Source organism: Xenopus tropicalis, chromosome 1, assembly GCF_000004195.4.
Source record: "Xenopus tropicalis strain Nigerian chromosome 1, UCB_Xtro_10.0, whole genome shotgun sequence".
Taxonomy (NCBI): domain Eukaryota; kingdom Metazoa; phylum Chordata; class Amphibia; order Anura; family Pipidae; genus Xenopus; species Xenopus tropicalis.
In genome coordinates, this window is record NC_030677.2 from 115,318,149 (window position 1) to 115,344,976 (window position 26,828).

Below are 26,828 nucleotides of genomic sequence, written 5' to 3' on the forward strand. Positions count from 1 at the left end.
CTGTTTCTGACTTTATATCCACATTATTATTATATTATTATATATATATATATTATATATTATTAAAAACTTTGGGGTTATGTAATAAATAGCACAAAGTTTGTTACTGGTCTAATCACCTAAAGCAGCCACTTCTCAGGTAGCATTTACTGGTCACCTTTTTAAAAGACAGCATCTTAGGTAATGTTGCTGCATCTTTGTGACTTTTGTCACAGTTTTTGGCAATACATGTAAACATCCTTTTTCTGGCCATGTCACCAATTGATTGAATATTTTACTTATTTGGTAACCCTCTTAAATCAGGCTGATCCATATGTATGAGCCAGAACTCTCAAGGGGCCAATGTAATACGGGGGGCCAAGCACCACACATGCATACCTATGTGGTCCTTCATAAAAATTATTTTCTGCCCAGATATCTTAACAAGACTGACTAGTAAAGACAATGGCTTTAGTCGTATTGGCACTCAACCCACCTTACAAACCTTGTAAAGATGACTTGATTTATTCACATACTGTATATTAAAACTAGGCAAGGGCTGAGTATCTAAAGTGTTTGTCCTAACCATTGATAACTTAGGCGACTTCATTTAAGTCAAGAGTTCTCAATGTTGTTGCATCAAGGTCCAACATGTATTATTAAGTGACTAATGTAACCCTATTGTAAAATAGAAGGATATTATAAATCACAGAGGAGTCTGATGACCATATAAAAGCACAAATCCAAAGGCAGAATAGTTACATAGTAGTTGCACCATATTTTTGCAATAGCATTCTAGCAATTACTCATTGACAAGGAAACTGAAATTACCACCAAACTGGATTTGGCGTCTTTTCAAAGTGTCCTTATTGTTACTATTCCCAAAGCAAGAGAATTGCAAATTAATACCTGTGCAGCAATTTTCCGCACATATATTTACCATGGGTTTGGTCAGTTTCTTTTATTAGCTCAAATCTCCATATTATTCACAGGTATCTTAAAAGAGAAGGAAAGGTGGAATACCCCGGGCTGATGCTCCTATTAACAGAAAATTGCACTAGTCTGGGCGGGATACATGCAAGCGAGTGATCCTCTTCCATTCTCCTCCTTTCCCTGCAATCCTGGGGCCCACACATGCACAGTAGATTCAAAAAGCCGACTTTTTCGTTAAAGTGCAGCTTCTCACTCTACTGCGCATGTGCAGCTTTCTAAAATAAAGAAGAGGGAAGAGGCCTGCATGTACTCCGGGCATGTCCTTTTTTTTTTTTTGCTAACAGGAGCACCAGTAGGGGGGGTATCTGATAAGTAAATACAGTCACTGGGGGGGTGTCTAAAATTTTGGCATCCCCCAGTGATTCCACCTTTCCTTCTCCTTTTAAAGGGGTTGTTCATCTTTGAGTTAACATTTGGTATGATGTAGAGAGTATTATTCTGAGACAATTTGCAATTGGTCTTTATTTTTAATTATTTGCAATTTTTTTGGGAATTTTCAGTTCAGGAGTTCACCACTTTGGAGCTTCAGCAGTTATTTGGTTGCTAGGGTCCAAATTACCTTAGCAACCAAGGAATGGTTTGGATGAGAGACTGTTATATGAATAGGAGATGGCCTTAATATAAAATAAAACTACACAAAGTAAAGCAATAGTTTGGCTGCCAAGATAAGTGACCCCATTTAAAAACTGCAAGAGTTGCAAGAAGAAGGCAAATAATTAAAAAAAACTATAACATAAATAATGAAGACCAATTGAAAAGTTGCTTAGAACAGGTCATTCTATAACATACTAAAAGTCAGCTTAAAGGTGAACCACTCCTTTAGGGTCTGGAAATTGGAAAAGTTCAAATGTCAATTGTACATTTTTCTTTAATGGAATCATTAATTTTGTTATGAGGGTTTAAGCCCCTCCTGTTGAAACTGAATGTGGGACCAGTATCTCCGATTATACCATTTGGTGGGAAATCCTCCTTTTTTTTCAAACTGACATTCGTCTATTGTACAATGCCAATGCCACAAAAGCCATTGCCACTTTAAGAATGCTTGTTTTTTATAACTCCAGCTTCAGATGAATTAAAGTGGTGGTGCTGTGGAGAGAAAGTTAATAAACAGCAATGGTTGACCCCTCCCTTGATATTACAAGCACAAGAAACTGATATTGCTAATAACATTTATACCATGTTGCTAATGAACCAACAACTTCATTAAAACCCCACACAGTAAAATGCTAAACAAAATCCTTAATCTCATTGGAACTCGGTGGAATATCCTAGAATGAACCCTGGTGGGATGTAAAGATAAATGGTATTTATTTTACAGTTTTTATTTAGATTGAGTATCCTTACGGACTGGAGGTTCCCATAAATATCCTAAAATGCTGTTGTGTGAAAAATTGTAAGAAATAACGTTTCTAACTAAAGCTGATATCATGGAGAGCACAGTTTTTGTTATTTAATAGTATAAAAAGGTTTATCAAAATTGTTGCTTAAAGGAACAGTGATTGCATCAGACCAATACATTTTCTACACTAAAGCAGTTGGTTAAAGTGATAATGACACTACTTCACAATATGAATCTACATAAAAAGTTATCATGCTGATTATTTGTCACTAATAGGGCTGCTTTTGTAAGTAATTGTTACTTGAAGTTCCTAAACCTGACTGTTTTGCCAACCTGAAAGTCCCTTCTCAGCCTGTCAGTTATAGCTTCTAGTGCTAACGGCCTCCTGCTGCACAAATATGGAAGCCCCTTCATAGAGCAACATGGGGGATCAGATAGGTCATGTAAAAGCATTGGGCAAAAATTTTTATGGCACAATTTTAAACAACATGCAAAGACAATATTATGATAAATTTGAAAATAGGTTTCATTTTTGGTTTCAGTATCTCTTTTGAGGACCCTGGATTGTCAGAAACCACATTTTCTTGACTTTTTTTTTAGCAAAATAGAGCTACAACCATGTCCATGTATCTGGACACATTTTTATTCATGTTAGTTCCAAAATGTTTCTGGAAACCATGTCATCACAAGAACCATTTGCAATAATGCCCCCATTCACAAAGCAAGAATTAGCTTGCGGAGATGGAAGTAATATCTAGTAGTAGTAATCTCTTCAGTTTCAGCTCGGTACAGGTATAGGATCCGTTATCCGGAAACCCATTATCCAGAAAGTTCTGAATTATGGGAAGGCCTTCTCCCATACCCACATAACATCAACTGGATACAATTTTCTGAAACAAGCATGGGTTAAAAAATGACTTGGCAAATACACTTCTGGCAGGAGAGATTATACAGAACAGGGACAAATACAGTAAGGGACCAAAGTAAGCAGAAATGAAACAGACCCAATAGGTCTATATATGTATGTGTATATGCAGTCAATTCTTATTTTTTTACTTTCACGTGTGCTTTTTCTCTCTATTAATAAAACAGTGATTTACACTTGATAACAAGGCTAACATAATTCCATATTGTTGACAAAACAACTTGCTTTTTAATATGCTAATGGTTTTAGTAGCCTTAGGGCTGTGACACTCGGGGAGACTAGTCACCGCGTGACAAATCTCCCTTTCGCGGGCGACTTATCTCCCCGCAATGCCATCCCACTGGCTAGAATGTAAATCGCCGGTGGGATGGCATACGCGGTGACGCGATTTGCCGAAGTTGCCGAAGTTTCCTCTTCAGGCAACTTCCGTGACTTCGCCAAATCGCTGCACCGCGTATGCCATCCCACCGGCGATTTACATTCTAGCCAGTGTGATGGCATTTCAGGGAGATTAGTCGCCTGCAACAAGGGAGATTTGTCACGTGGCGACTAATCTCCCCATGTGCCACAGCCCTTAAGGGAAGCAGCAGCAGATCCCATACCTGCTATCAAAAATGCCTAATTAGCCAGTGTGAACTGTACACTATGGGGCAGATTTATCAAAATGTCAGATTACTTTATCATTCCTGTGGGGTTTTTAGAAGCCTATTTATGAACTGGTGAAAGTTGGTTGAAATAGGTGAAAGTGAGAGTTCACCATTTCACTTCTAAAAATCCCATAGGAATGAATAGAGTGGGTATGTTTTACCATGATGAGATATTATTTCAAACTTTGACAAATCTGCCCCTTATTGCTGCTACTTAAAGTTAGGAGCCTTCGGAAAGATTTTAGTTTGGCAACTGAATCTTTTCTATTATGCAATAACAATTAGGAATGGCAATAGAACACCTACTTAAAGTGCAGTAACTCCCATACACACCCTTCAAACTGTACATGTTACAAGAATATCAGATTTGAATCAACAAAACAAAATGATTACAAGTAATTGAAGTAGTTGTAACATGTAAGCATAATACAACATGTTGTTTTAAATTTTAACTACATAATGTCTGTCCCTGAGCTAAAGGAATATACCATATTACTTTCTCAATATAAGCATCTGGTAGTGAAAATGTTGGAGGGCAACTTATTTTCTGACATCCCGACATATTCTCAGGCCCAGATATGTGGCAAGTAGTGATGAGCGAATCTGTTCCATTTCGCTTCGCCGAAAAATTTGCAAATCTTTCAAAAGATCCGCGAAATGAAAATGTTGTTCGGCAAAATAAATTGTCGCCCGCGGCTATTATTTTGTCGCGCGGCTATTATTTTTCGGCGCGCGGCTATTCTTTTTTTGATGCCGGCGCAAATTTTTGGACATGCAGTGAATTTTTTGATCCGTTTCGCGAACAATCCGCCAATGGCGAAACGTGGAAATTTGCCATGAATCCATGCCTGTCAAAACATTTCGCCCATCACTAGTGGCGAGGCCACAAAGGCCCGGGCCTAGGGCGGCAGAAATTTAGGGGCAACATGCCACCCAGCCACACTGGAATATTTTGCCCGCATACGGAGCAATGGGGAGAGGACGCGCAGAAACTTTAGCGCGTCCTCTCCCAATTGCTCTTTATGAGTTAAGTGGCATGCACGGGGGAGGAGTGGGGGGGGGTGTTGCGCATGCACGGTTGAGGGGGGTAGGCTGCAAAAGGGGGAGGCTTTGGGGCACCATATTCAGAAATCCGGCCCATGCATATATAAGTAGATATGAAAGTAATGCAGCTAACAGATGCATGAATATTATACAGCTAAGGAAGAATAGTCTGACAGTCTCTGTATTATGATAGCTGAGTTTTTTTATATAATAAACATCCCTTTTAAACTAAACAGTAATTATTTGTTATTATTAACAGCTACATAGTCTGCAGTGTGGTATAACAAGATTGTATACATACAAGTACTGTAAGCATCTGAGATACCAAGAAATAATTCAAGAAACATCATTATGACATTAGAGAACTATGCCATTAAAATAAAATCCCCAAAAAAGGCCATAAAACCTTTTCTAGAGCACAGATACACAACTACTACATTTAAAGGCTTAATCGTATCAATTTAAGCTTTACAGAATAAATGTCTCATCAGTTACTCTTAGATATTTTGTTAAATGAATACTGTGATGGGAAAACATGTTATTTTCAAAACACATCAGTTAATAGAGCTTCTCCAGCAGAATCCTGCATTGAAATCCCTTTTTCAAAAACACAAACTGATTTTTTTATATTTAATTTTTAAATTTCACATATTCATAGCCATATTCTTCATCTCCCAGGGTGCCACAGCCATGTGACCTGTGCTCTGATAAAGTTCTGTCACACTTTACTGCTGAGCTGCAAGTTGGAGTGATATCACTCCCTCCCCCCAGCAGCCAATCAGCAGAACAATGGGAAGGGAGCAAGATAGCAGCTTTCAGTAGATATCAGAATATCACCCAATAATAAGAAATCCAAGTCCGGCTTGGGACTCCTCCAGTTACATGGGAGTAGGAAAAACAATAGGTTACCTGAAAGCAGTTCTAATGTGTAGCGCTGGCTTCTTCTGAAAGCTCAGACTCAGGCACAATGCACTGAGATGGCTGCCTACACACCAATATTACAACTATAAAAAAAAGTACATTTGTTGGTTCAAGACTAACATTTTAAATGGTAGAGGGAATTATTGTAAACAGTGTTATTTAGATATAAATAGTGCACCATAAAAATCATGACAGAATCCCTTTAACATCTCCCCAAATCTTAAAACTAGTTGATATTAGCATTTATTTGTATTTATTTTAGCCAATTATTATTTTATTATCGAACAAGCAGAGTAATGAATCTCGAATCTTCATAGGTAGTAGACTTTTTTAGTCTAGTAGTGGTGTACTAGTGTTGTAGATTGGGATATTCTGCTCTTCCTTTTTATATAGGTGCATTTTGTCCCCCATATCAGCCATGTTATAATTTGACCATATCTGGGATCACCCTCAAATAATTTTTTTCACTCATCTGGAAAGCACTAGTGCAAACATTAGGAGAACATACAAACTCCTTGCAGATAGCTTCCTCAATAGAACTTCCACAGCCCCAGAAGCATTGATCATTATTATCTGAATACTCAAAGCTTCTTATTATCAACCTTCTTTTCTTGACTAGTTAAAAAAATGAATGTTGTGTAAAAAAAAATGTTTAACGAATCAATAAATTGCCTTTAGCATTGCATTTTTTAAAGGAAACTATACCCCTAAACAATGTAGTTCTCCATAAAAGTATTTTGCATAAACAAACTGATATGTAAAACCCTGCTTTATCCAAATAAACCATTTTCATAAAAATATACTTTTTCAGTAGTATGTGCTATTGGGTACTCCTAAATAGAAAATTGCCATTTTGAGAATTAAGGGCCACCCCCTGGAATCATAGGATTCACAGTGCACACAAACAAGCCTAGGCACACAAACTGCTAGGCCACATCAGCCAATTAATGGGCTGAGTTATGCATTTTGCTTCCACACTTAAATCTGCATTGTTTTTGGTCATGTGATCTCTGAGGGAGCACACAGCCCATAGTTACATAGTTACATAGTTACATAGTTACATAGGGTTGAAAAAAGACCATTGTCCATCAAGTTCAACCCATCCGAGTAAACCCAGCACACAACCTATACTAACCAATCTATACACTCACATACATAAATACACCATCACTTGGTGTATCAAGGGAAAGGATATAAAAGGGCAATATTTACTGATATATATATTTCAGTTTGGCGAGATTCTTTAATAGGTCACTTTACATAATATAAATTATCTGTTGATCAAGTATTCATTCTGGGGGGTATAGTTTTCCTTTAAGGCAGTCTTTTTGTTCATTAGGATAGTTAATGGGGTAGTTTACTTTAAAGGAGAACTAAACCCTACCCATTTTCAGTCTCCCCTCCACTGCCCCCCTCCAAGCTCCCTCCTTGCAGCATCTATTCTTTTCAGAAGCCTCCCTGTGCCCAGGTATAAATTTACAGAGCTGGCAGTGGAGTTCCAAGGCGCCATCTTCCCCTGTCTTCCGATCCTCTTCTGTTAGAGCACCCACACGGATCTCGGAGGGGCACGTGCAGTTAAATCCACATCCTGAATCAACATCAACTGCCCATGCTCCTGCAAGAACTGACAGAAGAGGACAGAAGATGGCACCATTAAACTCAGCATGGAACACTGTAGATTTATAGCAGGTTAGCACACAAGGAGAATTTTTTAACAACATAGCTTTTGTGAGGAGGAAGCTTGAGGGATCGGGTGGAGGGGAGGCTTAGAATGGGAAGGGTTTGGTTTTCCTTTACATTAACTTTTAGCAGCTTTCAAATTTTGGTCACTGACCTCCAAGAAACTATTGCTCCAATTTTATGCTTGTTATTATTTTTTTAACGTATCTTTCTCTTCAGTCCATATTTTCCAGTCTGTTGATCAAACCTCTGCCCGGTTGCTAGTGTATGTATGGACCCTAGCAACCACATAGCTGCCATAATTTCAAACAACTGCAAATGGTCTCAAAATATGACAGAAGGAATTAGTAACTGCGATAAAGATGAGGATTCCCTAGTTTGAACTTCCAGAAATCTGCCCCCACATGTGGTCTTCAATGAATGGTTTTAGTTAAACAATACTAAAGCATCATTGGCCCTATTTATTGGGTTTAGGTGCAACATAGGTACGTATTGCCCCTTGAGCAGAATTACAAAGTAAAAAGAATACATTTAAGCAAGGAATTTCTTACGCTATAAAAATAAATGTATACCATGAGCTATCCCTTGGAACACATTCACTCCCTGGATTTCCTTGTGTTATTAGCAAAGTAAGATTTGTTGCACAATTAAACTGCACATTGTCTCAAACCCCTCCTTTACTCCAGATTGTTAGATAGCTAATTTTCCTCCAGAAAGCAATAAAATAACGTTCATTAAAGTTTTTAATTTGAAACAGTCACTTTTTTAGCTTGCACGGAGACATGCAATGTTTTGTTGCTTCCCCGTAAATTATTGATAACGCACAAACCACAGGAAACTTTTAGAATTAAAATGTAATTATATCCTATCCCATTCAGAGGTGCAAAGCAGAAGTTAGTTAGCTGGCAGTGAGTGGAAGGAGCAATATTGCAGCCCTTAATGGATAGCTTGTGCTCAAATGATAGTAAATTAAAATATAAATTCAATTATTTGTATTATGCTTTCTATTTCAATATGAGAAGCACTGGAGCTGCATGAAAATACTAGCAAAGGAGACAGCTAGGTGATTGCAGTGAGAGAAGAGGAATTTTATAGGGAGAAAAGGCAACCTTATACAGTATTACAAGTCTCTGGGGAACTCTGGCTTCCAAACCAAAATTTGTTAAAGGACCCTACACAACACAGAAACCCCCAATATACTTATCATCCAAAAAGTATATGATTTTGACCAAAGCACTATCTGCATGGAGTTTGTATAACTTTTCTGTGTCTGTGCAGTGTTTTTTGGTGTCTTGTGTGTGCTTGACAAAGACACTTGGGTCCACTGGCTGCAATAATTTATATTGATGTCTAAGAGCTTCTGTCTTTCTCACCTCTAAAGTATTATTGTAGAGAAGCAATATTTTGTGCACACAATCCAACCTGGGTTCTGCCTGCATGGAGTTTGTAAGTTCCCTGGGTGGCTTCACTCTGGGTACTCTGCTTTGTTCCCACACAAAAACAAATAAGGTAGCTGGCTTCTGTACACTTCCCATATAACAGCCCTTCATATGTGAAACGCCCCCAATGCCATGGTGTAGCATACTTATTTTGGGTTGAAAAACCTTATTCTTTCGCTTTTTCTTATTATTATTATTATTCTTAGGGCCCCCCATTTTCTAAACGCTACTCCTCCTACAGTTTTAGGGGTACAACACCCAAACTCTCCACACTTCTTCACCCTATAGCAGAGCAGGTTGCTTGTGCTTCTCTAAGCGATCCCCCCCGTCTATTTGTGGCGCCCATTGACTTTGACAGGGAAGATTTTCAAACTGCTGCCACACTTACAGCTTTGAAGCTACACCCCCTAAACTTTAATAACATAATAACGTGGTCACCCCGAATGAAACAACAACATTTGTTGGATGATCCAAAGTGGGAGGGGCCAACAACAGCCAATCAAATTTCACCCAATGACTTTAATGGGGAAATTGAAACTGCTGTCACACTTACAGCTTTGAGGCTACACTCCCCAGACTTGAATCACATAATCATGGGGTCAGCCTGAATGAAAATATGATGATTGTTGGATGCCCAAAAGTGGGCAGAGCTGTGAACAGCCAATCAGATTTTACCTACTGACTTGGCAGAAATCCAACCTGCTGCCATTCTCACAGTAATAACATTAGGGTCCCCAAACTTTGCAGAGTTAGGCACCAGGTAACTGCGGTTCAAGGTTAGAAAAAATGATCGAAGCCACCAACAGCCAATCAGATTTTACCTATTGACATTCAATGGGGGAGATTCAACCCGCTGCCATTCTCACAGTATTAACACCAGGGTCCCCAAACTTTTCACAGTTGGTCACTAGGGGATGGCAGTTTTAGTTTTGAAAAGTCGGCAGACCCACCAACAGCCAATCAGATTTTAACTATTGAATATTTTTGGTTTGATGCCAGGGTTTCAAACTTTACACAGTCGGTCATTGGGCGTACTCAAGGTCAGAAAAAGTGGGCGGGGCCGCCAAAGCCAATCACATTTCTTTCATTGTTTTCAGTGGGGATATTTTAACTGTTGCCATTCTCACATGTTTAATGCCAGGGTCCCCAAACCTTGCACAGTTTGTCACTGGGTGACTACATTCCAAGTTCAGAAAAGTGGATGAGGCCAACAGCAGCCAATCAGATATTACCTATGGACTTCATAAGTTTACATTTAAACTGCTGCCATTCTTTAAATATTAATACTAAGGTCCCCAAACTTTGCAAAGCCAGTCACCAGGTAACTGTGGTTCAAAGTTAGAAAAAGCCAATCAGATTTTATCTATTGATTTTCAATGAGGAAATTCAACCTGCTGCCATTCTCACAGTAGTAACACCAGGGTCACAAGGGGACTCCATTTTTAGGTTTTTAGTGGGTGGAGCCACCAACAGCCAATCAGACTTCATCTATTGAATTGTTTTGGTTTAAATTTAAAATGCTGCCTTTCTCAAACTATTTATGCCAGGGTTCCCAAACTTTGCACAGTCAGTCACTGGCTGACCAAGTATTCAGGGTTAGAAAAAGGGGGCGGAGCCACCTACAGCCAATCCATTTCCACCCATTAAATTTCACTGGTTTATATTTAAACTGATGCCATTATTTAAGTATTAATTTCAGGGTTGTTAAACTTTCCAAAACTAGTCACTGGGTATTTGCCATGCAAAGTTAGAAAAAGTCACTGGGAGACTGCAGTTCAAAAATATGAAAAGTGGCATGGACCACTAACAGCCAATCAGATTTCATCCATTGAATTTTATTGGTTTAAATTTAAAATGCTGCCATTCTCACACTATTAATGCCAGGGTGCCCACTGTTTGTCACTGGGTGACTTCAACTTAAGGTTAGAAAAAGTGGGCACATCCACCAACCGCCAATCACAATTTACCTATTGACTTTTATTAGTTTAAACTGCTGCCGTTCTTTAACTCTAACCTAAACTTTGCAAAGTTAGTCACTGGGTAACTGCAGTTCCAGGTTATAAAAAGTGGGCAGAGCCACCAATCAGATGTCATTGACTTTCAGTAGGGAAATTTAAATTGCTGCCATTCAGACACTATGAAAACCAGGGTCCCCAAACTTTGCACAAGGGTTTTTAGTATATAACTGTGGTCCAAGGTTAAAAAAAGTGGGCGGAGCCAACAACAGATCAGATTTTATTCACGTTTTTCAAACCAACATGAAGTTTGTTCTCAAACTTCCCTTTCTAGTTCCCATTATATTTTTTCCTAATATCAAAAATATGAGCCAAATGTCTTTACATATCAAGATAATTATAATAAGTGCTATCAATCAGTATTTATGTACCTTGCCCTGCCTCATTTCTCTGGCTCTACTCCTATAATATTCTGGCACTGTTACAGAAACTACCTTTTGGACTCTAAGCAGGGAGGAGATTTTTGAGCAGAACAACAATGTAATCAGCTTGAAGAAACATTCTGACTGGATCCTTTTACTGAAGTGAAACATGAGGTAAGTTGGGAAAAACAGCATCCATATTTCACAGTAGCAATTCTTAGTTAATTTGTTACTGTTTCCTTTAAAAATGTCATTTTTTTCTGTTTATGTAAGAATTATAAAACTTTAGGTCAGTTAGGGACAAAACCTGCAATTACGCCTCTGCTTGTTTTTACTAAGTGCTCACTCTTGTCAAAAAGTGTGAAGCACATACGGCATATCAATGCTCCAGGATGGGACTTAAAATATTTATAAATAAAATTTAAAAAAAATATATAAATAAATATGGTCACATTATTTGTAAATACTAAGAAAATATATTGCTGTTTCTAATAAGGAAATGATTCAGGGGTGAAACAATGGATACAGCAGCTGCTGAGGGGCAAAACGGAAAGGGAGATTGATTGGTCTGGGTTCTGTTCTTTAAGTTTCTATTGTTGTGTATTGTATTGGTATTGTGTATTACAACACCACCCTAGCCTTTAATTAAAAGAAAACTGCAAAGAAAACCGACCAATCCACCCAAATTGCAAAGCTATTGCAAAGTTAATTTGTGCCTTAATTAAATTATTTAACTTCATGCTGCATGGCTTTTCAGCAGGAAAATGGAAAAACCTCTTTAACTTATATCTTAAACTTTTCAACTCAAGATGCTCCATTAACTCCATTTTGCAGTTCCATTTTGCCTTTCCATATATCTTCCAGCATTGCTGATCTTCTGGCTATCATGGAGTTTTGTAGGCATATTAGACATAGAGTATATCTTCTTCATATTGGTGTTCCTGGTGGGGTAGGATGATCCAAGTACAAAGAGATTTGGAATGAGCACTGATTTCCTGCCCTAGCTATTTATAGGATTATTATCAGGTGGCTGATAAACCTTCTTATTAGGTAGGGTGTCCTGAACCAAAATAGTGCTTGAACCAAAATAGTCCAAAAACTTCTGCTTTGAAATATATACATAGCATAACTTATATGCAGCGTAATTGATTTGGGAATGGGGATACATCTATATATTATCACAAATGGTTTATACATTGTATATTGGAGTATTCTTAAAAGAATTTTACTTTGTTAAATTTTGTCTTTTTACCCTTAATTAATATGCCCATCAGTTTACTTTAACACAAAACACAAGAACTTGTACTACATAGCAATACAGTATATATTTTAATATTGGTGATACTTTACAGAGGAAGTTCAGTTACTTAAGCTATTATATGGGATGGTAAGTTTGTTGGTTGCATGTATGTTGTACTGTTAACTAAATGTGCCCATAGTCAGCAGTTTTAAGCTGCCAATTTGGCCCCTTTAAACAGATGCGGCAGCTTATCTGCCCATGTATAGTTCCCTACCTGACTGATATCTGGCCAAAATTCAGCCAGATGTCCATCAGACAGGTTTGATTTTCTCATCAGAACAAGGACCACATTGGCTTGTTGATGCAGTCCTCCACCTGATTACCTGTATCCCCATTGTTGTAATCTGATCATTTGGCCCTGGGTATATCAATAAAAGATCCACACATTCGGTGGCCTTGCCAATACAATGTAGGCTGTAGCTTTACAGGGCCTCATACAACTAGCACACAATTTTATATTATATTTTTATATTGGATTAATAACACAATAGAAGATACATGCAAGTAAAAACACTGCACAAACAATATATGCTAACATGATTTCCAGTGGAAACACTTGGTGCCATGTGTAACCTGCCATACTAATTGGCCTCTTAATTTGACTCTCTTTGTGTGTGTTAATCGTGGTACATTTGATTATCAAGCCTGCAAGTTGCTTACCCTCTGTTTGGCCTTTATAACCTCAACCTGTAATGGGACACATGCTGTAATACAGTGAATACAATACAAAGGACCATTCAATATGAATCATGCTGATTCATGAATTGTTATTTGTTTTCTACTAGATGTAAACTGTAATATTATAATACAGTACCTATTGATATATTAATCAAAGCATGTTTGATTTGTTTACAAAAATTAATGATAACCAGAAGAACAGCAATGCTGCAAGATGCAGGGAAAGGCAAAATGGAGTTAATGGAGTATGTTGAGTTGAAAAGATAAACATTAAAGAGGTCTTTCCATTTTCCTGTTGAAAAGCCATGCAGCATGACGTTAAATAATTAAGACGCAAATTAACTTTGCCATAATTTGGGTGAATTGGTCTATTTTCTTTGCAGTTTTCTTTTAATTAAAGGCTAGGGTGGTATTGTAATACTCTTAATATTCCACAGATGCTGCTTACATTGAGTGGATTAAGTTCCAATATGTCTTACTTCCCCCAGCTAGTAGTTCACCTTGTCAGCTGTTAACCATTTTCCACTAAAGCACTTAAAAACATTTATACAAAATCTATACAAATTATAATATATCTGGAAGATTGTACATACCCAAAGGCACCCTTGTTATTATATTCAGTAAAATTATTGTTGAATATAGTTCCTTCAAGGGAAAAAATGATACCAGTTACTGCACATACAGCTATTTACAGTTCTCTATCAGTAATTCGAAAGTTGTTAGTTTATGTCACTCTTTTATTAATGGAAGACATATACAGTATAACTTGCGAGTGTTGCCTCTGCTGTCAACTGCTATAGGTGCCTCAAGGTGCAGGAGGCCTGCATATTGAAATGATGGTTAGTAGGGTAACCCTGGGAAATAAATATCACCTCTTCCTGCCAAGAATTCTTGGGAATGAGACCAATCAGGAATGTAACACTAGGGGAAGCAGTGCCTATGGCTCCCGGGGGCCCAGAGGGTCATTGACTTGGTGAAAATACAAATATATATTTGTACAAAGGGTCTTTTACAAAGTAATTATTAAGGCTGTTGCCATTGTTTTTCTGTGGTGGCTAGATACAAGCAAACATTTCAGGCACTTGTCCTGCAGACAAAATAAACAAATTGTGTAAAATAATTTTAGCATGAAGAGATAATAAAGACCTAAGTTGCCTTTACATTTTTAAGGGCAGTAACATGTGGCATTTTGTCTCCCACACTGACAAAACAGCAAAAAATTACTTTCCAGAGTGGGTGCTGAGAACTGCTCCAGGGAAATCACTCAAATCATGCAAAATTACCCTTGTTCTCAGCACCCACTATGGAATTTTGTTTTGTTTTATCAAAACACAGGAGAGAAAATGCTGTCATTGCCCTAAAAGGGTATGTAAGACCAAGAAAAGTAAATGGCCTGGGATAAGCAGATACTATGAATAGTAATAATTAATAATAACCATCTTTGTAGTTTCAAAATGATTAAGAAATACAAATATTTGCTAAGAAAGAGAAAAAAGGAACGTACAGTACTAGGGAATTGTCGCAAAACTTTGTAGACAAAATGCCACGTGAGTCATTGCCTTAAAAAGACCAAGAAAATTAAATGCTCTGGGTGAAGCAGATACAGGTATGTGACCTGATATCCAGAATGCTCAGGACCTGAGGTTTTCTGGCTAAGGGATCTTTCCGTAATTTGGATCTCCATAATGTAAGTCTGCTAAAAATCATTTAAATATTGAATAAACCCAATAGCATTGTTCTGCCCCAAATAAGGGGTACTTATATCTTAGTGGGGATCAAGCACAAGGTACTGTTTTATTATTACAGAGAAAAAAGAAATCAATTTTAAAAATTAGAATTATTTACTTATAATGGAGTCTATGGGAGATGAGCTTTCCGTAATTCGGAACTTTCTGGATAACGGGTTTCCGGATAACGGATCCCATACCTGTACTATGAATAGTAATAATGAATTAAACTATATTTGTAGTTTTAAAATGTAGAAATACAAAAGAACAAAAGAAAAGCAAGAAAGGATAAAAATGGAAAGTACTAGGGAATTGTGGCAAAATTACTTTATGATTATTAATTGAACCAATAGAAAACAGTAGACACTGCACAAATGAGATACCTTCTTCTGAAATAATAATTTAGCATGTCTGCCCTGGCTGTACTAACTGTATATAAACCTTATAAATTTGTTAACTTGCAGTCATTGCAGGATGATACTTTCCCGCTCATGGACCCTAGTCAAACATTTTGAGGGTGCACCAAAACTATCAGACTTTAAGCTAAAGGAGGTTGAACTAAGTCCGCTAAAGAATGGAGGTAAGGAGACAAAATCTTAGTTAACTCTTTGCATGCTGATTGTCAGCTATTTGTTCTATGCTACACATTGCCATAGCCATAGAGCCAACAGCCAGGAACACAGACTCAATGATTGAACCAATTGATTTTATGTGTGTTTTCTTTACATGTGAAGATAGTAAAGAGTGGTTTTCTTCTATTATCTAAGTAGAATGGAAAATAATGTTTTTATTGTATTGTATTTTTTTGTAAAGGGAACAGGCCTCATTACTAACATATGGGTTAAAGTACAGCACTGCAGTTATAGTTACAACCAACCAGATATGGTACCAGTATATTGAAATAGAGTCAAAATCCTGATTGGCTGTTATATATATAAGTAATTTCACTAGTATATGTAACACTTTCTTGGCACACTCCTGCAGAAATTTTGTTACATTCACTTGTCTGGGCTGTATTTAGTTGCTTTTTCAGAAGATTGAGTTCCCCGTGCAGTAGGTACTGGGAACTGGGATTTACAGCGAAGTGCCTCCACCTAGTGGACACTGAGGAGCACACCTCAGGGGGATTCCACTACATACACATTTCAAAAGCCTGATTGGCTGCTATGAGCGACTGCAATACTATAATATTATATCAACCTCATAGGTACCCTAGGCATGTGCCTATTTTGCCTACCCATAGTTCTGGCCCTACAAAGCACTAAATATTGCAGAATGGCATCCCTTAGGACCCATGCAGGGAGTGCACTAATGATGAGCAATTCCATTGAGTGACTCCATTGTGACCCTTCATTACTAGGGTTGCCATCTGTCCAGTTTTTACCCGAACTGCCTGCACAGTTTATTAAATTAGGAAAACATGGCAGGATTCTCCAAGACTGACGTGCCGATCGACCAATAGCAGAACTCCACGTCATGGTCCCACCCAATAAAATTTCTGTCCCCGCCCTGTGATGTCACCTCCTGCCCCCCTGCCCAGCCTTTAGGAGGGGGGAAATATGGCAACCCTATTCATTACTAACATTAGTGACACATTACTACGCATTATAGGAAGTGTCAGTATCACGTTAAGTGCCCATTCTAGTGATTCTACCTCACACTGGATAGTGCTTGTTATTTTCCCCATTAACTGAAGGCAGTTTTCTTGAGTGTGAAGAGTCAGAAGAGTACAACGTGATCTGCTTGGAACAACCTATAATTTGGAAATCCGACTTCTGCAATACTTAGTGCTCCACCTAGATGTCAGTGTTGTCCATGTTAAAGTTGAATTTACATTTAGTAAAAAGTCTGTGGTACTGACAAGATGTAGCAAGTTATAGTATGTGAATTTATCATAAGGAGTTTGGCTACTCTTTGTTTCAGGTCAGCTTCACAGCTATTTGCATTGCCTCTAGCACAGAGACACATAAAGGAACAGCTGGAAAGCTGTTCTCTGTTCTGTAGCTTTCCAGAGAGTTTAAGGGATGTCATATCCAGCAAGGCACTGAAAAGGGGTTGATAGCCTATTGTAGTGCACATGCAGTTTGTATGTAAGCATTATTGTGTTGACATACAAAAGAAGTATTGTTTACACCTTGGGGTGCACTTCGTAACCTTAAAATTTGTTAAGGTAGTCATGCACTATGTAGTGCTGTACAGTATATGACCGATGAGCCTAGGGGCCTAAAGGATGTTTACCATATACCTGATTCCTCATATGGTATACATACATAGCCCTTCTTTCCAGCTCCCTCTCTGCAATCTTGGCACCTCCCTGCCCTACCCTATTCACCAAGCCCCTTCTGATCCACCATTAATGTTACTGGTCTGCCCCCCTTATATCATGGCTTCCCCCCTCACTGCTAGCTGAAATGATCAGAATAGCAGTAAATAAATTGGTGCTGCAACTTCCTCATCTGTCTATGAATGTAATAAATGTTCTTCAATGAAAAGGAATGCAACCCCCAGCTAGTCAGAAATAACTAAAGAAATAATGGGCACGTGCAGGGCTTATGATGTTGGTTCATCTGTACTTGCAATAGCCTGTGGCAGGAGGGTTTGGTAAAAAAAAAAGAAATGCAGTGATGTCTGCCAGGCAGACAGGCTCTGATAATAGCATTTCTAAATGCTTTATTCATGTTGCCCTTTGTGCTGTTGATTAGATAGTAAACTCTTCGATTGGGGCCCTCTGATCCTATCTTTTACTCTGTAACCCTTGTTTGTAAAATTATTTGTAAGACCCCAATTTGTTATAAATTCATGTAAAGCGCTGCATAAATAGCTGGCACTATATAAATAAATTATGTGTTAATAGCTGTTAAAAAACATATTAAGCATATAAGCACAGTGCAGGTAGTTACCAAAGGGCCTCTAAGCATGTGACAAGTATCAAGTCAGAAGCTTTTTTTTTCCTACTGTGCACTATTAGTATCCTGATTCTATTACCAGAATGGGTCTCCTTTGTTGGGAAGAAGAAGGGGGTTATGTATTAACAGGTGCTGCTCTGGTTCTAGTAACCCCTTGGCATCCAATTAGCAGGTAGCATTTGAAAGCAAACAACTGAAAGGTTGTTGGTTTACCATTTAAATTTATTCTCTTTACTTTTTTTTCTACTGTTTTTTTCCATTTACAGAAGTGTTGGTGGAAGCTGAATATTTTAGTGTGGATCCTTACATGTAAATATATGTTCAGTAAAATATATTTACATTAGTCAGTCTGCTAAGTGAAATCTATTTTGTTTATATTTTTGTATAAAAGGCTAATGGGGTTATGTAATAAAAGGCACTAAGTTTGCCCAGGAGCAGTAACCCATAGCACCCAATCAGTAGATAGCATTAACTGTTTAAAAGCAAACTTGGTGCCTTTTATTACATATGGGGGTATATATATACACTTAAGTTCAGTAAAATATATTTTCATAAGTCAGTCTGTTCAGTAAAACTTATTTTGTTTATTAATATTTTTGAATATTAGTGGAATACAATACAGGGTTAAATCTGTAAGCCAGTAGCAATAACATATCAAGCATTTTATGAATTGTTGCCAAATATAAATGATCAATGTATCAATTCATGAATTTCTATTTGTAGGCCATACAGTACACGTATGATGAATGAAGGAGATGTCATGATGGGAACTCAGGTTGCCAGGTAAAAGAGAAATCAAATGTTTCTATGGTGGGGCACAGTGAGGGCAAAAAGGGGTGGGAACATAACATTTAAGACAGAGAAATGAAGAAAAATATTACAGTTAATATGGGATAGGAAGATGTGAAAAAAGACATTAGCAGCAGAGATTACTTCTTACTGCAGTTTAATAGGTTGGTGGAAAGTTCCGTTGAGGTCTTCAGATGTTTTTGTCCAGTCCAATCTTTTGATCAAATAATTGGTCACAGATCTAGGTTGCTCCACAGAGATGCATGCATGTCCAACATATTAAGGGGGTGGTTCATTTTTAAGTTAACTTTTAGTATTTTATAGCATGTCAAATTCTAAGCAATTTTTCAATTGGTCTTTTATTATTTATTTATTATAGTTTTTTAATTTGCCTTTATCTTCCAAATCTTTGCAATATTTAAACGGGAGTCACTGACACCAACAGCGAAAAACTAAACCTGTGAGGCTACATTTTATTGTTATTTTACTTTCTTTTCTATTCAGGCCCTCTCCTATTCATATACCAGTATCTCATCCAAACCACTCACTGGTTTCTAAGGTAACTTGGACCCTAGCAACATCTGCTGAAACTCCAAACTGGGTAGCTCCTGAGCTGAAAATTAAATAACTAAAAAACGACAAATAATATGTAATAAAGACCAATTGCAAATTGTCTCAGAATAGCAGTCTCTACATCAGGGATTCACAACCTTTTATACCTGTGAGCAACATTCAAATGGAAAAAGTGTTGGGGAGCAACACAAGCATGAGAAAAGTTCCAGAGGTGCCAAATAAGAGCTATGATTGGCTATTTGGTAGCCTCTGTATGCACTGGCAGCCTACAGGAGGTTCTGTTTGGAAGTACACCTAATTTTTATGCAACCTCAACTTGCCCAAAAGCCAGAAATTCAAAATGAATCACTGGCTTTGAGGCCACTGGGAGCAACAAGGGCTTGGGGAGCAACATGTTGCTCGTGAGCCACTGTTTGGGGATCACTGCTCTACATCATACTAAAAATTAACTCAACGGTAAACAACCCCTTTAAATAGGTATGCAAACTTGGAGATGATATTTTTCCCTAGTTTGCTATGAGGCTGGAGGCCAATAGGGGTTCTGGAGGGCAATAGGGAGGCCAGTCCCACAATTTGGAAACCACTTACAAATTACATTTCTTACTGTATGCTGGAGCAGAGGAGGTACATGCCACAGGCTATTGGAAAAGGGGATTGGCACTGGATGTGGTTTAATAAGATTGCGGAGAGGACAGGGTTGACAAAGGAAAACGTTTACTTTTTTACACAATTTTGCTTCTGGTCTTACATTTTCTCCTCCTCACCCAATCAAATCCTTAGTGGTTATCAGTCTTTCCACACTGCTGGAACTTTATCTATGTGGGCACAGGCCATGCAAACTAAAGTTCAGCAGTGCCTATGACTACTTGTATAGGGCATTACATAGATTGCAGGGCTCAGTTACGAACACAAGTGCATTGTGCAACATTGTGGGGTATTCAGGGCAAGCTCAGTGGCATTTGGTACTTGTGCTTTGCATTAAAATGCAGTGAATGCATTTTGCTGAATAATAAAATCAAGGGAGTTAAGGGCAGAGAATCAAAAGGGAAGCCCGGAGTTTACACCTGCGTTGTGGTGGTATTATGCCAGGGCTTCCATTGAATGTTCTGCCTACTCAATGACCTCTCTTGCAACTAATAAATCACACTCAACTCTCTTGTCGAGTCGAGAGTCATGAGCCACTGCCGCAATGAAAATAATGCACATTGTTGCAACTACATTGTAAGTCTAGTTCATAAATTATTTTTACTTTACAGGGTTTTGGAAAGTAAAAATTCAGCATTTCAAGCTGGAAGTTTTGTTATTTCAAATGCCGGTTGGACAACTCATTCTATTTCTAATGGCAAAGAGTTAACACCACTGCTTGCCAATTGGCCTGCCCACATTCCCAGATCACTGGCTCTTGGAACATTAGGAATGCCTGGGTGAGTATGTACAATACACATGCACAATTATCCACTGCTGTAGCAGGTGTAAAACCCCTACTTGAGTATATATATCTATATGAGCATGTTGTCTGCCATAATTATGTATCCTGCAGGCAGGACATGCTGTTTGAAAGTAATTATTCTGTTTAGTCTTTCAGTATAAAAACTCTGTGGTATTTAGTTGATTTAGTATGGATCAGTGTACTGAAATGTGTTTTTTTTTAATTTTTATTGTTTTTATTGAGTTTTTAATTTGCATTAAACAATAACAACTTGACAAACTAGTTTATCACAGGTGACCATATTAGTGACAACCTGATGGTTTAATATAATACAAGGCAATTCCATCTGTATACATTGCTGTCTTTGTGGAAACGATGTATCTGTGCAGAGTCTGATGAATTGTCAACTGTGTTGTATAACTAACTAATAAAACATTTTCCCAACCTGTAATGTGTACTGTTGTTTCAGGGAGGGAGGAGATGGGGAGAGGTGGATGTTAGGGGAGGGAGGGGCTGACTCACTTTAAAGTACTAATGCGGTTAGGTGTTCAGATAAACATGGAGTCCATGCCAAATTTATATAAGTAAGGCAATACTACCTAATAAAATTAAATAAAGAATAAAATGGTTTCTTTGTTTCACAGCCGAATGCAAAGTTTACTTTATACTAATTGAATATTTTCTTGAACATAATTGAACTAGAATAGCTACTAGTCCTGTGTTCAGTTTTCCATGTAACTGTACAGGTATGGGATCCGTTATCCGGAAACCCATTATCCAGAAGGCTCTGCATTACGGAAAGCCTGTCTCCCATAGACTCCATTTTAATCAAATAATTTAGAATTTCAAAATTGATTTTCTTTTTCTCTGTAATAATAAAACAGTACCTTGTAATTGATCCCAGCTAAGATATAATTAATCCTTATTGGACGCAAAACAGTTCTATTAGGTTTAATTTATGTTTTATTGATTTTTTAGTAGACTTTAGATATGAAGATCCAAATTAGAGAAAGACCCCTTATCTGGAATACCCTTGGTCCTGAGCATTCTGGATTATGGGTCCCATACCTGCACTAGCAATTGCTGTGTATTCTTAACGCTTACCCTGAGCCCTATACAGGATAATGAATCCCTACAATTGAAATATTGCCAGTTCTCTACAGTAGGAGGTTTACATGTCTGAGCTGAAGCTCCATGAAAATCTATCTCAAACTGCATTAATTTATAATCAACACTCATAACATCTTATGGCCTGGCTGGGTCAGGATGTTCCTCGTGACTGGCCTTTCAGCTCCAGAGTCCTCTTTGCCTGACAAACTAGCTACAGCAATAACTGCTGACACCTTAGTAGTAATGACAAGAAGAACTAGAAGTCTTAATAGCAGTAAATGTTTCTTGTTACTCAATCCCTCCAGATTGACTGCTTATTTTGGCCTTCGTGAAATCTGCTGTGCGAAGAAAGGTGAAATTGTGCTGGTCAATGGGGCTGCTGGGGCAGTAGGAACAATTGTTGGTCAGATTGCAAAAATCATTGTAAGTACAGAATTGTCTTTAAGTGTTTAAGCAACAAGTAACTGCATCTCCAATATGAGAAAAAAACAGTTTTTTTAACTGGATGTTATAAGGGTGATATATATCAGCAATTTAGCGGTGATTGTGCATATAATATAGATTGACAAAAATACAAAATACATGTTGGTATCTTTATTCATTTTTTTCATTTTAAATACGAGTAAAGCAGTATATAGTAGTGTAATTGTATACTGTAAGATATGAACAATACATGGCTGCATCTTAAATGCACTATGCAATTGCACCATATATTTTGTGTATGGTATTAATACCCATTGTATAGCTTTTAGAACTGTATATGACTCCCAAAATACCAAGGGCATTGTGGGTGCACACCAAGGCTAATTAAGTATAACTAGACTATTATGATCTAGCATTGCCTTATACAAAAAAGGGACTGATATACATAGCCAAGTTCCCCTTTTACTAATTCTTAATTATTTACAAGACATTATCAAAGCATTGGCCTCAAAGGCTGTTCCTCTCTGGCTATAGATTTTTATAGGGGAGAGGTCTCCCAAATTCCTATTTCTAAAGGTATAGGTTTGGGGGATCTACAACCAAATGGACATGTCTTATCTTATTGCAGAAAAAGTCTGCTAAAATACAGAATTACAAAGGGAATTGTGCATGCACTCCAAGGCACCCTTGACAGTCACTTGTAAGTGGGAAATGGGATGCTTCAGCTAGTAGGTGGGCATTGCTAAGGAATATTGGCACTGTAAGAATAGCCGAAGAATAAATAGTTTAGTTCTTGTTATTGGAATAGGGATGCAAGGTTGTTGGCTCTGCGGGATCAGATGGGAAAGTCCAGTATCTGAAGGAAATTGGGTTTGATGAAGTTTTTAACTACAAGACTGTGAGCTCTTTGGAAGAAGCTTTGAAGAAAGCATCTCCTGAGGGCTATGATTGCTTCTTTGACAATGTAAGTATAATCAACCAATGTTACAATTTTGTTCTATTAAAGAAATTCAATGTCTAGTAAAAATCAGGCAGTCCTGATAACTAGGGCTAGAATGGAACCCGGTCTATTCGTACATTTTGAAACATAGATAAAAATTCTAGTATCTTGATGGGATACAAATTAGGGGTCAGTTATAAAGGAGTATGTACAGGCAAAACGGATGTATCTTTTCCTTCAAAAAAATAGATTAGCAAAAATAATTAAAGGAATACTTTCTTATGAAAATCCATAGAAATGTGTAAATACTACTAACCAGTTCGGTTAGGTTAAAGTACTCTACAGCCACCCTCTAGCCCAGCGGTAACTGCTCATGTCGTGCAAGGGGACTGAGAGCAAAAGGAGCCACACTGTTTTCCTGTCTCACACTGTGTTGGGGGCAATGCAATCCTTCCATAGCCTAATTACACATGGACACAGTACTCCAGCCTATAGAAAGATTGATCTGCCTTTAGCACAGAGTGATTGACACAACTGCAGAGGATCCTCTTCATGTTTTGGAGTGTCGTTGGGTAAGTACCACTCAGCTGGGGGTGCCTTTGGGGGACTTTTCGCTAGCTACATTTTTATGCTGCAGCCCTTTGTTGCTGACTCAATTCTAGGGATTTTCTCATGAATGTGTCAGTGTCCCTTTAAGTGAGGCATGGTGGGATACAATCACCAAATGTCCCCTGCACTGTTTATATCAGAAATGTGACAAAAAAAAAATACAACAGTTTCACCAATCTTTGGTTTTCAGGTCAGATATACACACCAAAAGCTCTCGCTGTGTCTCAGGTACTTCTTTCACACAAAGCGACTGGCCGGCTAGTTTTTAAAAAATCCTGATTAGGCAGCTTACTCTGTTAAAAAGTGAATGAGCACTAAGGGACACAAGAGTGCACCCATAAGTGCTCATACAGAGGGCACTTTTGCCCAGGGTCTGGCTGCTTTGTGGACCTCATGCAAATGAAAAAAAATCAGCAGTGAGGTGCAGAGCCTAACATCAGTGGGTGCAGACTAGTCTTATCTTTACGTCCTACCATAGGGCAAGTGACACACGAGTTAGGGGACAGCTAGTAGGACACCAATTTGCCTCCCGCCCCTCATGAATACAGCACTACCAAAAACAGCCAATATTGTATTTTAGTGGGATGTCACAGCTGCAAAATGAAGTGCAGATACCTGCAGCAACTTAATTAGGCTGGAGGGCAGGGTGCAATGTTCAAACAAATGGCAGATTGAGTCCGTTCTTTAATCGAATAATCTTAAAAAACAGCTTAATAACATTATTTTAATGTAGGTTGGAGGTGAGTTTACAGATGTGGCTTTGCTGCAGATGAGGAAGTATGGAAGGATTGCTGTATGTGGGGCTATTTCCCTATACAATGATACAGTACCAAGGAAAGGTATGTATCTATGTTACCATATATTTATTGCACAATGCTCCATTATGGCATAAAAAATCTGGCTTTTGCTAAACTATTCACATATTTAAATTGATGCATAAACCAATGGGACTGGATAATATAATAGAACCTTAGAGACAGTTGTTAATGCCAGTTTTGTTTAGATGGTGTTTTAGCTGCACAAAACATATTCCCAAGTCCCTAAGCGATAACAATTTAATTTTTCCAGCACAAGGATGGTTAAAAATGATTGTACAGGTATGGGACCTGTTATCCAGAATGTATGGGACCTGGGGTTCTCCAGATAAGGGATCTTTCTGTAATTTGGATCGCCACACCTTAAGTCTGATAAAAAAAATCATTTAAATATTGAATAAACCCAATAGGATTGTTTTGCCTCCAATACGGATGAATTATATCTCAGTTGGGATCAAGTACAAGGTACTGTTTTATAATTACAGAGAAAACGGAAATAATTTTTAAAAATTAGAATTATTTGCTTATAATGGAGTCTATAGGAGATGGCCTTTCCGTAATTTGGATCTTTCTGGATAACGGGTTCCAGTATTTCATGGGACCTTGTAGTCACTTGCAGTTTAAAATCACTAAAAAATGTTTAACTTTCTCTACAGGACCATATGTCCACTACCCTTTAATCTTACAAGAGTTACGCATGGAAGGATTCACCGTGCCACGCTGGCAGAACCGATACAACGAAGGCCTGGAAAAGCTGATGCAGTGGGTTGTTGAGGTGGTAATAGTTTTGGAATTGATTATTACTCTAGAAAGAAAAATCTGTTGCAGAGTTATAGCTACGTGCATTTTTAATTGTCAGATGACTTGTTATAGTTGTGGCAGGTCCTGGGCTAAGCAGATGCTGCAGAAAGCAAATTGTCCAACATATGGGTTCTCTAGTTAGTGGTGAACAGCTTCTAGAAACCCAACAGCCTTTGGGCCACAGGTTGGGTAGCACTGACATTAAAGGGCATATTTATGACACGTCAGCCTTCTAGGTACGGACAAGCAATTTCTGAAAAAAATCCATTTGTAAATAACGAATAGATGGGAGAACAAAGAGACAACTTCCTGCCAGCTACAAGTGTGTAGCCCTACCTAAATATTGAGATTTAGAGAATCCTTGATAATCAAGTCAATTTGCACAGTACGCAGAACATGGTAGCAGCATGTTTAAGTGGGACAGTCCCGCCCCCATTATGGAACCTAATGCACTACAAGGGACTTTCCTTGTCTTTAAATATTAATATGGGGTGGAATATTTTGTTATATAACTTCAAACTTGACAAGATTATAAAGCCAACACATTTAAATATATATTATACAATAGTGGCATGTAACGCCCTATACTATGCCCTAAAGTTTTTTGTCCCTATAATAACGCTAACATGATTCTTCATATATTTATTTAAGGACTAATATACTATTGTATCTCATTGTACAGGGGAAGCTGAAGTATCGTGAGCACATCACCAAAGGGTTTGACAACCTGCCATCTGCTTTCATTGGAATGCTTAAAGGAGATAACACTGGGAAAGCCATAATTACTGCTAAATAAGGGACGTGAGCAAGAATGTTGCACTGTGGGTGCACTGTGGGAAATGGATCATGCTTTCACAACGCCTCCTAATAATATTTAAATAACATGTTTATCCAAGATGATGAAACCACTTTATAAATAAAATAAAATGTGATTATTCCTTTCCTTGCATACATATATGTATACAGCACCTGCCCTCATTGCCCTGGTGCACAGTAATTGTGCATACATACTTTTTTTTACATACTGTCTTTTTAACAGAAAGGCTTTTCCTTGGGCCAGTGTTCCTGTTAGGAGAAACGTGCATTAGCCCATGGAAAAGTGACCCAAGTGCTGTGCTGGCATCTCCTTACCTTTGATTTTATATCCTCTGGGTTTATGCTACTGCTCATGTGAGAACAGGGATTTTTGCAAGGGACACTGGTAGGAAGGAATAAAATGCTGGTGCAGCTCTTAGGGAGGTTTATTTCACAGAGTGGTACCTTTTTCTTCTAACATAAACACTGACCTTAATATTTTGGCACCCCCAGTGAAATATATTTTACATGTCCTTTAATATAGGTCATATATATATATATATATATATATATACACACACACATACTT

At 38.0% G+C, this 26,828-nt stretch overlaps 1 protein-coding gene across 1 annotated transcript; it reads left to right on the plus strand.

Annotated features, from left to right (window-relative positions):
• The first annotated feature begins 11,375 nt into the window (after nucleotides 1–11,375).
• LOC100485344 (prostaglandin reductase 1-like) lies at nucleotides 11,376–26,385 on the plus strand. Its single transcript, XM_031890350.1, has 10 exons — nucleotides 11,376–11,518; nucleotides 15,514–15,629; nucleotides 18,222–18,265; nucleotides 18,677–18,738; nucleotides 20,574–20,741; nucleotides 22,162–22,279; nucleotides 23,088–23,243; nucleotides 24,562–24,667; nucleotides 25,300–25,418; nucleotides 26,127–26,385. The coding sequence occupies exons 1-10, from the start codon at nucleotides 11,514–11,516 to the stop codon at nucleotides 26,238–26,240; spliced, it is 1,008 nt and encodes a 335-aa protein (XP_031746210.1). The 5' UTR covers nucleotides 11,376–11,513; the 3' UTR covers nucleotides 26,241–26,385.
• The last annotated feature ends 443 nt before the right edge of the window (nucleotides 26,386–26,828 follow it).

Excerpts from the sequence above, each read along its gene's own strand:
- LOC100485344 (XM_031890350.1), top strand. Across the intron at positions 22,280-23,087 it reads GTCAGATTGCAAAAATCATT|GGATGCAAGGTTGTTGGCTC; the intron begins GTAAGTACAGAA and ends TTATTGGAATAG. Across the intron at positions 23,244-24,561 it reads ATGATTGCTTCTTTGACAAT|GTTGGAGGTGAGTTTACAGA; the intron begins GTAAGTATAATC and ends ATTTTAATGTAG.